The sequence below is a fragment of the Brassica napus genome, chromosome A2 (assembly GCF_020379485.1).
Source record: "Brassica napus cultivar Da-Ae chromosome A2, Da-Ae, whole genome shotgun sequence".
Lineage (NCBI taxonomy): Eukaryota > Viridiplantae > Streptophyta > Magnoliopsida > Brassicales > Brassicaceae > Brassica > Brassica napus.
In genome coordinates this window covers 20,891,077-20,903,986 of record NC_063435.1, presented here as the reverse complement: position 1 = coordinate 20,903,986, position 12,910 = coordinate 20,891,077, and the positions used below count along the sequence as shown (strand labels likewise).

Here is a 12,910-nt window from a genome sequence, read left to right as displayed (position 1 = left end):
AAAAATAATGACCCAATATAGATTTGTTATTAATATTACTTAATTGCCTTTAATGAAACATGCAATGTTAGTGAATGAAAGGGCAGACTAAGGTAATTATGACAATAAGATCCTGCTTTAATAGTATAGATGAGTTATTCTGTTCACCAACCAATAAGATTTCATTATTTCAAATTTGATATCTTCAAAAAAATGAAACAAAATATTATCGAGTTATATTATGTTTTTAAAATAAAAAAGTAAAAAAAAATAGTTAAAGAAAAAAAGAATTAAAAATAATAATTTTAATTTCGTCAGCAAAACAGTAAACCTTAAATCCTAATCCCTAAACCCTAAATCGTAAACCCTAAACCCTTGGATAAATCATAAACCCTTGGATAAATCATAAACTTTAAATAAAGAACACTAAACACTAAACCCTTGAGTTTTTAGTGTTCAGTGATTTTGATTTAAAGTTTAGGATTTATCCTAAAGTTCAGGGTTTACCCAAAGGTTTAGAGTTTAGGGTGTATGATTTAGGGTTTAGGGATTAGAATTTAGTGTTTAATTTTTTGTTGACGACGTTAAAAATAATTTTTTTTTGTAATTACTACTATTTTTTATTATTTATTTTTACTTCTTAATTTTAAAAACATAATATAATTTGACTATATTTTTTTTTCTTTTTTAAAAGATATCGAATATGAAATAACACAATACTATTGGTTGGTGAACCTAGAGGTTCACCCTAAAGGGTGAACCCAAGAATAAGTCATTTAATATATGTTTTTATAGGTATTGTTTTTTCTTATATATATGATTTTTTATAATACATCATGTGAATATAATATACATTTTTTTAATATTTTTGACATATATATTGTATAATTAGACAATTGTTTGTTAAATGCCAAAATTTAAACATGACCCAATTGTTAGACGTTATGACCGATTAAGTTTAAAATAATTATAATTGTTGTTACGGGCATTAGTTAAAATCATATTAGTAATAGGGAGGTCAGAAACTAAGGAGGAAAATCTTGTTGAAAATTCTATATCAACTTTCAAATATAGCAGAATATCTGTAATAAAAATTATATTAAGCTGTTATTGGTTATTTAGTGTGCAAGCCAAGTTAGTATAGATTTGATCAAATATTTTCTCAATAATAACTATCTAATTATTCTTGTAGATAAGGATTGTATTTAAAAATAGATACAAACATTATCTAAATTACAAAATACAGGTAATATCTAACTTATAATCTTATTCAAAAAACATTTTTGTAACTTAAAATAGTGAACATAGTATAATTAAAGTTTATATAATGACAATATTGTGTTCATAATGGCAGATATCTCTAAGTATAACAAAGAATCAATTAACTTAGAGCCAAATATCATATATACGCAAATGAGGTGTAATAAGAGTTATCATATTGCTAATATATTATAGAAGCAAGGAGGATAAAACATATTCATGTACTTTGTGTGATGATGATGTTGGTAAGAGAAAAGGAATCAATCAACTTAGAGCAAAGTTTCATTTATAGTAAAAGAAGTCCAATGAGAGTTATTGTATTGCTAATCTAATTGTATATAACCTCGGTCCAGTTTAATTTTAATTTCGTATAATTCAATTGGTTTACTTATAATAGAATAGTTGTTGGTTTATTTTAAGTTGTCCGGTTTTATTGTCATAGTAGCGTGTAATATAATGATATTGTATATAACTTGAAATGTGGTCCATAAATTAAATAGCATACTAAGAAACTTAAAAGAGTTCAAGACTTAAATGACAACTTTAATGGTAGATAAATTTAAGACTATTTTTATAGAGTAGATTATGGTTAGTTAGAATTCAAAATTAATAACTATATATTCCATAGCACAAAATATGTAATAAGTGATGAATATCTTACCTTATGGACAAACAATAGATAAATTAGTTTTACGTAGTATATGTTTTTTATATATTATATGTTCTTTTACATATTATTAAATAATACATATAAATTGATAATTAAAAATTCTATAACTATTACATATATGATTAAATTGGTGCAAACATATAAATAGATTTTATTGATTTATACAAACATTTCTTTTTATTTTATATGTTATAAAATTAAGTTTTAATGATATTAACATAGATATATAGTATATTTTTATATTGATATCTATTAAATAATATTTTATACTCATATTGTTTTTTGATAATTTGTATTTTTATAACATAAATTTTGAATAACTGATAACAAATTTCTTTTTGTGGGATATTTAATAGTCTTAGTTATTTGTAATTTTAAAAACATTATGAAAAGTTTTAAAACTAAATATTAAGTTGGCAATTTTTTTTCAAAAAAAAATCAAAGCAAATTTTGAAATTAAAATACATATATATTTTTATATGGTTTTAATTTATTTTTAAAAATATTAAAATATTAATATTTTTAAAACGGGACTTCTTATTATATAATCTTGTAATCATTTATACCTTGTTATAACAAAAAAAATTAAACCATAAATCAAAAAAATTCAATGTGAGATTTTTAACAACTTTAGTCATTTATTGTCGTTTTTAAAAATTTAAAATATAACATATACTAAAAATCTAAATTTTTCTATATAGTTAATGTGATTGTTTAATTTATTTTAATAGGTTAAAATATAAAAATGATAGATAATAAACTAATTTTTATCAAATATTTATTATTTAAAATCATTAATTGTCATATATACTTTAGCCACGTTTGGTCATTCCGTTATTTTTATTTAAGGAAACAATGAAGAACATTAATAATTAATTTATGATTAGTTTAATAAAAAGTTTATTATATATTTTGATGGACCAATATATTTTTCTAAGGATTTTAAAAATGATTGTGGTGATAACACGTGGCTATAAAAAAATGTTGTGATGCTTTTATTTTAATATATAGGGGATAATAGTGTTTCATCATTATTATAAAAGACTAGGGCTGTTCCCAGGCTGGGTTATTTTCTATGAAAATGTTAAAGTAGAATATCATATTAGATTAATATATTTTTATGTAAATTATATTAAATGTCAAATAGTGGTAGGATTAAAATAATCATTGAATGTAAAAAAAATAGAAAAAATATTATCGATGGGTATTGGTACTTACTGATACAATGATTATTTTAATTAACGTAGGAAGCTGTAATGTAAATTTTAAAACAGTTGACTGTGTCTTTTGCTGTCTTGTTGTTCGATCCCATGTGGAGTTATGCCATCAGGTTTAGGATAGCAGTTTATATTCCTCTTTTGGAAATGTTATATGATATCAATATTGTTGTCAAACAACAATATTGATATCATATAACATTTCCAAAAAAGAGGAAATGTGGAATATTTGTAAGCATTTAGTTTGACATAAACTGTATGTTTAGTTTATTACCTTCATGTAACCGTTGAATTATACTTGTGATGATTACGATTTGGTTTTTCTTGGTAGATATGTGATTTAGCTCTCTAAAATTAGCCGCCTTGTCGTCCCATATAGTTAGACGTACCAATTTGGATCTACAAAAAATTATTGTGTTTTTTTTATTTTTTTTTGGTGAAAAACAAATCTTATTTAATAAAATGTTAGTACATGTCTAAACGCAATCCAATGATGATCTTTGTATCGTTGTTGTGGTTATATATATCACTTCCTTGAATGAGGCATATTTGGCCAACAACATCTGTGAGAATAATTTTTTTGTAACAATAAAAGAGAATTTATTGGTATGTGAGATAAGTAAAAGTTTTTTTTTTTTACCTGGGAGGAAGTTGGTTGCACTGGCTAAGCTGATCAACTGGATGTAGTGTTGGGGATGGAATATGTATGAAGGAATTGGTGGTTTGTTTTCTTGAACTTGTGTAATAGTTGTTGTCTCATTGATATTGATTATGTATGGATGAACGGTAAGCTTGTACCGTTGGTTATTGGGAAGAAAGTTAAAATATTTAATGTGATAAATTTTCCCTTCCTCGAACTGTTGGTACATTTTGTTAGACGTAGAAGTAGGCACCCTCCCTTCTATTTGTTGTTCCTGTTTAGTGGTTAAAAGCAATCATTTCTTTCTTTTTTTTTGTAACAAAAAACAATCATTTCAAATGTAGTTAAAGTGATAAAAACATAGTTTTTAGACAGACTTCGATGTCAACACACATGAAAGTTGTTCATAGGAAAGCATTTTTGTTTTTGTGGTTTGTGATGAGCCACATCCTAATGATCCTAACGATTACTTGCTGTGTTCCGAGGTGGTCGCTCTGGTTGTTGTGATCTTCGGCATCATGTCCTGCACAAATGAGAATGAGAATTATTTTGTATTACCCATCTTTATAATTTGTATATTTTGATGTGTGGTTTGAGATTTTTACACGCGAAAAATGCTTTAAAACTTTTTTTTAGATGATAATCTATGATAATTTGGAGTTAGCTTATATTATTTTAGTCTCAAACGCATATGTGATGATGTTTTAGCTGTTATTTGTTTGATTTGTCAAACTTTAAAAAAATACAAAAATTCTTATTGTTAAATTTCAATCTAGTAAAAATATTTGTAGATGGTTATTAAATAATGTATTCATATTATGTGAGTTTTTATAAAATTTAATACAGTAATAAATAGTGAAGAATATTATTTTAAAAACTTCATCATATATTAAAAATTAATATTTACTTAATTATTAATTATATCATTAAAAATAAAATTATTCTAATGGTTTCTGAATTGATAATATATCTATATACTATTTTCTGTAAAATTATTTATTTAAAATCGACACTATAATCCACTTTTAACATTTTTTCTTGTAGGTAGATAAAAAGTTTGAAAAAGCGCCAATAACTAAGAGATTGTAAAAATCAACAAACTGGTGTTCTGAAAGAGCTAATCTATAGTAATGAAAAGTGATATTTTTGTTCTATAAAAATGTCTAATAATATCCTTAAAGTATTTTTTTAAATACGAAAATTCTTATTGTTAAACTTTAATCTAGTAAAACTATTTATAGACGGTTATTAAATAATTTATTCATATTATGTGAGTTTTTATAATATTTAATACTGTAATAAATAGTGCAGAATATTATTTTAAAAAGTTTATCATATACTAAAAATTAATATTTCGTTTATTATTAAAAATGTCATAAAAATAAAATTATTATAATAGTTTCTGAATTGATAATATATCTATATATTATTTTCTGTAAAATTATTAACCCTCCAAGTGCGGGGAAATAACTTATCTTTTTTTTTTTTGACAACAAGACATTCACAGACTTAACTTGACTCTATAAACCAAACCAGCAACTCTGCATCCATGTGAACGATGAAAGACGATTGTTTCCTAGCACTGCGTGCTAAGCTATCCGCCTTTTTATTCTCCGTCCGGGGTACATGAACGATCTCTGAGTTGTAAAAACTCCTTTGTAGGACTGTAATATCTTTCAGATAACTTTCAAATGTTGGCCATTCTTCTGGTTCCGAAATCATCTTCACCAATTGAGAACAATCCGTTGCAAACGTAACCTGAAACTGTCTTAAATTCCTCATACTTTCCATTGCCCAAATCAGCGCTTCTATCTCTGAATGTAGTGGTGAAAAACTTATCGTTCATATAAATAAGAAGAAGTTCATATGGTATTACAGTTGTGTTACCTACAAAACTCCTAATTGTAGAGTTAGTTAACTTTTTTTTTCTAGATTATATTAAATGTAGTTAAAAAAATAATACTAAAATACAATTCTTTCCGTGGTATACAAATAATTACACGAAAATCATTTATGATTTTTTTAATGATTGATTACAAACCTTCTTTAGTTTTATTAGATTTGTGGAGACTAGTGTCATCCCATCTATAATACAATTCTCAATTTTATAGTTACATGAAATTATACTACAATATAATTGAATTCCATTTTATTAGTTTAGTAAAACCATATATGAGTTTTGAATTTTAAAAATATTTGCATCATTTATATGGTTTTAGTAGAACCATTTAACAATACTCCCAAAATTCTCCAAAACTCTTTATATTTTTTAACAATTTAGAACACATTAAATTTTTCTTAAAAAAATTCGTACTCCCCAAATTCTCCAAAACTCTTTATAGTTTTTAAAAATTTAGAACACATTAATTTATACAAATTTCTTTATAATATATAATTAGCTTTTATATGTTGGAATCGAAATTAATTAAAAATTAAAACTACCAAATATAATTAATTCTGGTTTACAAAACCTGTTTTGGAAATGTAAACCTAAAAAGTGTAAACTAATTAAAAAACAAAATTATCCCTACATCTAAACTTTTTTCCGTCAACTTCATCTTCTTTGCCGTCAACTTCAGCTCCTTTGGTTTTTTCATCTCTGAGGCCGAGACCAGCAGCCAAGAACACCATAGGTAAGCTTATTCAGCCTCATCCACCGCGCTAAGTTACCATTGATGAAGTCGAGACCACCACTGTTGACGCCGAGATCACCATTGTTGACGCCGAGACCACGATCATCAAGCTTCTTCAGCCTACTCCGCCTTTTTTACTAAGAACAGAAAAACAAAACCGGAATTAGAACACGGAGAGTGAGAGAGAGACGAAGCCGGAGACACCGCTCTGTAACACCACTTCTTCTCCTTCCCGGTTCCTTCTTTGATCTGTAAACAAAACAAAAATCAATTATAAGTAAATAGGAAGGTGAAAAGAAAGAAGGAACAATAAGAGGAAGGGGAAGTGACTGTAAGACAACGACGAAGTGTAAAGAGAGTTGAAACGACCAAGTGTAAGGGTCTGGGACAATCAAGATGGGAAGGAAAAGGTTGGGCCATTTCGGAATATAGAAGCCCATTTGAAGGTCCGGTTCTAAGTCGACAGAGCAGTGCTGACATGGTCAAATAAATGTTTATGATTGGATGATTTTATTAATCCTATGTGAATACCCTCAGCTTTGAGCTTTTTCTCCTTTTAGTATAGTATATAGATATTGCAGTATTCATTATTGTTTACAGTATATATGCTTTCTAGAATACAAAATAATTTAAAATAAATACCAAATGTGGTGTTTTAGTTTACCAAATGTGGCGTTCTAAATGGAATTGTGATCTGAAATGTTGTTCTTTGATTTGCCGCACAAATCTAATCCTCTTTTAGCAATATTTTCAAAGTTTCTATATTAGACAAACTTTAAATTATATAGTTACAAACACTTAAGTCTAAGCCCATCATTTTTGTACAAGACTTTTTCCGTTAACTATAAATCTTTTACTAGTCCATTAACTCAATGCATCTTTTCAGTTTGTCCAAATAATTATTTAGAGCAATTGATATTCAGTTTTATATTGTAACAACAAAGTCTCTGCTTGATTTTACGATATTTAACAAAATATTATATACAATTTTGACTTGCGCAAAGCGCAGATCTTTTAGTATACAGTTATTTTTCTTAGTGTCGTTCACCATGCAAGATTAAACCATCGTATCTTGCCCGAATCCCGTAATAGATATACATACATGAGTAGAATACGCGGTTCTTTTTCTTAGTGTCGTTCACCTTGCAAGAATAAACCATCGTATAGTTATTACTTTTTGCCAGAGTCAGAGAAAGCTTAGTATAACTAGCAACCGCCAACCCGTTTATAATAACTGTTGGATAAGCTTGAATATCAAGTTTCTTTTTCTTTATTAAGTTATGATTATCTTTAAGGATTAGGAAATATGATAATAATAGTTAAAATAGGAATATGTTAAGTCCTATATATATGAATGCATAGTAAGATGCATAATGTGTGGTTTTGATATTGGTGAATTGTGATCTTGAGAATTGGTGATTGAATAATAAGAAAAAGACTTCTTATTATCGAGTTTGTGTTTTTATATTTGGTATCAGAGCCTCATAGAGTTTTGAAACCTTTGACTTATAAACCATGGGAGACGTCAAAGATGAGATCGTGCTGCACAAGGCAACGGGGCCAAACTCCATTAAGTTTCCGAAGTTAACTCCGTCAAACTACACTGTCTGGGCCTTAACGATGAAGATAGCACTCAAAGTTAGCGAGGTTTGGGAGACAATTGATCCCGGAACCAAAGACGAGAAGAAGAATAATATGGCTATTGCGTTCTTATTCCAGTCCATACCAGAAACATTTGTCTTGCAAATTGGAGACATAGATACAGCAAAGGCAGCGTGGGATGCAATAAAAGCAAGACATGTCGGAGCTGAACGAGTCAAGGAGGCTAGGTTACAAATTTTGATGGCAGAATTCGACAGGATCAAGATGAAAGATGGAGATACAGTCGACATGTTCTCCGGCAAGCTATCAGAAATAGCTGTTGAAGCCGCTTCTTTAGGAGAAGTAATCGAAGAACCTAAGCTTGTAAAGAAAATTCTAAAGAGCTTACCAAGAAAGAAGTTTATCCACATGGTTGCTTCACTTGAGCAAGTTCCAGATCTTAATACTAAGAGCTATGAGGATATTGTTGGTAGACTGAAAGCATACGAGGAAAGAAATAGCCGAAGAAGAAACCGATAACGATGATGACTCGGGAAAATTGATGTATGGTAATATAAACTTGAGCCAAGAGAATTATGGAAACAATGGCCGAGGACGAGGACGCGGTGGTAGAACGAACTGGAGAGGAAGAGGACGTGGTCGTTATGGATCCTTCCAACAGCAGCGTGACGCGTTTAAACAAGGACGAGCTGGAGGAGATGCCTCACATATCACATGTTTTAACTGTGATAAACTTGGTCACTATGCAACTGATTGTCCGGATAAGATACTAAAACTTCAAGAAACTGTTGATAAGGATGAGAAGAAGGACGACGACACTCATGAAGCTGACAATCTTATGATGAACGAGGTAGTTTACCTGAATGAAAACAATGTGAAACCTAAAGTGTTTGATACAGAAACAGATGCAAGGGACGTATGGTATCTTGATAATGGGACTAGCAACCATATGAGTGGGAACTGTATGTTCTTCCACGAGCTAGACGACACAACTACTGGAAAAGTACAGTTTGGAGACGATTCATGAGTTGATATAAAGGGAAAAGGCTCGATCCAATTTGTTATTAATGATGGAAAGAAAGTTTTGAAGGACGTTTACTATATTCCAGCACTACGAAGCAACGTCATCTCGTTAGGTCAAGCTACAGAGGTAAGCTGCGAAGTTAACTTAAAAGATGACACGCTCAAGCTACTTGACAGGCATGGACAACTAATGGTAAATGCGAAGAACCGATTGTACAAGGTCACACTACAAGTAGAACTTATCGAGTGTATGCAACTAACTGCTGGAGAAGAAACCACAATATGGCACACACGCTTGGGCCATGTCAACAAGGTTACTGTTGGGGTCAAAATCGGTCGCGACAAAATCAATGTCTGAAAGTCCGTAAAATCAGCATGAACATTTTTACGAGGATTATTTTTACGAAAGGTAATCCTCGTAAAGATATCTTTACGAAGAGCCTTGCGGTAAAATCTTGTTCAAATCTCAATCGAACCACTAAATACGATTGTCCGAAGGCAACGGACATGTATCCAAATCGGCTGCGGACAAGCTCGATTATGGCAATCGGACCGCAGACAAGCCAAGCTCGATCGATACGCGGCGACCAAGCATCCACAATCGGACCGCAGACAATCGGACCGCAGACAAGCCAAAGCTCTGTCGCTACGTAGCGACCGAGTGCCCGTCCCGCTCGGTTGCTACGTAGCGACCGAGCGCCCGTCCCGCTCGGTCGCTATGTAGCGACCGAGCTCGAGCCAAAGCTCGGTTGCTACGTAGCGACCCACCGAGCGTCCGTCCCGCTTGATCGCTACGTAGCGACCGAGCTCTTCCGAAACGTCGATACGACACCAGTCCATGCATTCTCGTCTATCCTTCGATGCTATCTTTCGAAGACCGTAGCGAACTCAGTTCATGTTTTCCGTCATTCTAAATCATCGATCAAACTTTGCAGTAAAAACCGCAGAAAGTCCGTTCTTTATCGAAAGAAGTCGCAATAAACGTTTCGAGTCGGAATACAGACCAAAGGGACCTAAGACACGACTCGAGGCCCATCTTACGATTTCTTAACCAAAAGCCCGTAAACCGTTGGCGGTTTACGCTTGGTTCGCAAGGGAAGATAAATGTCAAGTTTCTGCGGATAAATACGGAATTTTGAAGATAATTACGAAGATCGGAAAAAATGGAATATCTCCATTTTATGCTATGACGGCTTAAGGGCAGAAGAGTAAAAGCGTAAACCGGCCTTGGAGCGAGTATATAAGGAGTCCTAGGCGAGAGGCATGGAGAGAGAACTTTTTAGACTCGGAACTCTCTGCACTTAGAAACTTTAGGCTTTATTCTAGACAAGTTCGGTTTCTATGACTGGCACTCAATTACTAGACAAACTCGTCCAGGCAGTTCGATCTCTTGTCCAGCTCTATCGATTGAACTACGTTCGGCTTGATCCTCGAAAGGGGTATGTAGGCAGCCTTTAACAAGTTTCAGTCCGAAATCAATCAAAAACCTTTTATGTATCTATTTCGTCTATTGCTATCGAGCTGCGATTCAACTAGGTTTGAGCTATTAGGCCGCTAGAACTAAGTAGGTCGCTGACAGCCTTTGCGGCCAAAGCTTTCATGATCTCTTGTAATGATCGCAACGCTCTTACGCGGACTCGAAATAAGATCTACTGTTTTCTCTAAACTCGTTTGTTACCTTTTCATGATTTCCACATATATTTGGTCACTTGTCGTTGGCTCTCGCAGAGATCCGGGACCTCTGGGAAATTAGGGTTTTCCTAGTTTCCCAATTTAAACGGAAATCGACAGTGCGAATTTCGCTTCCCACAGATACAGTAAAGACGATGATTAAAAAGGAGCTCGTGACCGGCATACCTGCACTAGCTGACAGCACAGAGACATGCGTGTCTTGTCTAAAAGGGAAACAAACCAGGAAACCCTTTCCTCAAGCAACCGCTTATCAAGCATCGAAGCATCTGGAGCTCGTCCACGCTGACCTCTGTGGGCCTTTCACGCCGCCAACACCATCACATAAACGATATATTTTTGCTCTTATCGACGATCACTCGCGATATATGTGGACAGTACTTCTCACGGAGAAGAGTGAAGCATTCGAGAAATTCAAAATCTTCAAGAAGCGTGTGGAGCAAGAAACAAAAACAGAGTTAAAAACTTTGAGAACAGATAAAGGAGGCGAGTTCGTATCAAGAGAATTCCAGTCTTACTGCGACAAATACGGCATTAATCATCACCTGTCAGCGCCTTACTCTCCTCAGCAAAATGGAGTAGTGGAGAGACAAAATCGAACACTCCTTGAGATGACGAGAAGTATCTTGAAACATATGAACGTGCCAAATTATCTTTGGGGTGAAGCGATTAGGCATGCTACATACTTGATTAATAGGGTTGGAACAAGGACCCTGGTAGGAAAAACTCCGTATGAAGCCTTGAAGAATCAAAAACCTAATCTCTCACACTTGAAGATTTTTGGGTGTACGTGCTATGCTAGAACATAGATATCTGGTAGGAAGAAACTAGACGATAGATCGAGGTCTCTTGTCCACTTAGGAACAGAACCTGGATCGAAATCATATCGGCTCCTTAATCCTCATACAAAGCGCATTGTTGTTAGCCGTGACGTCGTGTTTGACGTAGATAAGGGATGGCCTTGGACTGAGCGAACCAACGACTTCGAAGCCGGTGAGATTATAATTAGACAAAACAGTCTAAGTGATGGAACTGAGGGTATTGAAAGCGCGAATAATGTCGATGAGGACAATGATCATGGCGAAGAATAACATGGTGAAGAAGATGATGATGATGATGGTAGTGACAACAATGGTGACAATTTCAACGAACAACCTCGACGCTCAGCAAGAATATCCACAAGACCTCGATACTTGGATGACTACGTTCTATTCACTGAAGTGGAAAGCGAACGTTTACTGATGATTATTAACGACGAACCTTGGGATTTCTTGGAAGCTAAGGAATTAAAGGTATGGATAGATGCGTGTAAGGATGAGATTCTTTCGATTGAGAAGAACAATATGTGGGATCTTGTTGATTTGCCATCAGGAGTGAAACCAATTGGACTGAAGTGGGTGTTTAAGATCAAACGTAATGCAGATGGAACCATCAGTAAATACAAAGCCCGTTTGGTAGCTAAAGGGTATGTTCAGCGTCATGGCGTTGACTATGATGAAGTCTTTGCTCATGTGGCTCGCATTGAAACAATTCGGTTGATCATAGTTTTGGCTGGATCATATGGTTGGGAAGTACACCATCTTGATGTTAAAACTGTGTTCCTACACTGAGAGCTAAAGGAAGATGTGTATGTTGTGCAACCAGAGGGTTTTGTTGTCGCTGGAGAAGAACACAAGGTCTATAAGCTAAAGAAGGCCTTGTATGGGTTGCGTCAAGCTCCTAAAGCGTGGAATATAAAACTGAATCAGATCCTCCGAGACTTGAGCTTCAGACGCTGCTCTAAGGAGCCATCACTCTACCGACGAGAACACGACCGTGATATGCTTATCGTTGTGGTCTATGTAGACGACCTTCTAGTCACTGGATCTTCGTTGAAAGCTATATTAGAGTTCAAACGTGAGATGCAAACCAACTTTGAGATGAGCGACCTCAGGCTGTTGACTTATTATCTAGGAATTGAGGTTGTTCAAGGAAAGAATGGGATCATACTCAAGCAAGATAAATACGCTTTGAGGATACTGGAAGAAGCTCAGATGAGCTCGTGTAACTTGGTCCATGTTCCGATGGAACAAAACGCAAACCTCTCTAAGTCGTGCAAGGAAGAAAAGATAGACGAAAGAGAGTATCACTGTGCCATCGGGTGTCTCCGATACCTACTTTATACGCGACCTGACTTGTCTTTCAGTGTGGGTGTGCT

General features: G+C 33.2%; 1 protein-coding gene across 1 annotated transcript; it reads left to right on the top strand.

Moving 5' to 3' along the window:
- The first annotated feature begins 7,914 nt into the window (after positions 1-7,914).
- LOC106378361 lies at positions 7,915-8,520 on the top strand. The gene has a single exon (XM_013818503.1). It carries the CDS (start codon positions 7,915-7,917, stop codon positions 8,518-8,520), a length of 606 nt encoding a protein of 201 aa, XP_013673957.1.
- Positions 8,521-12,910: the final 4,390 nt, after the last annotated feature.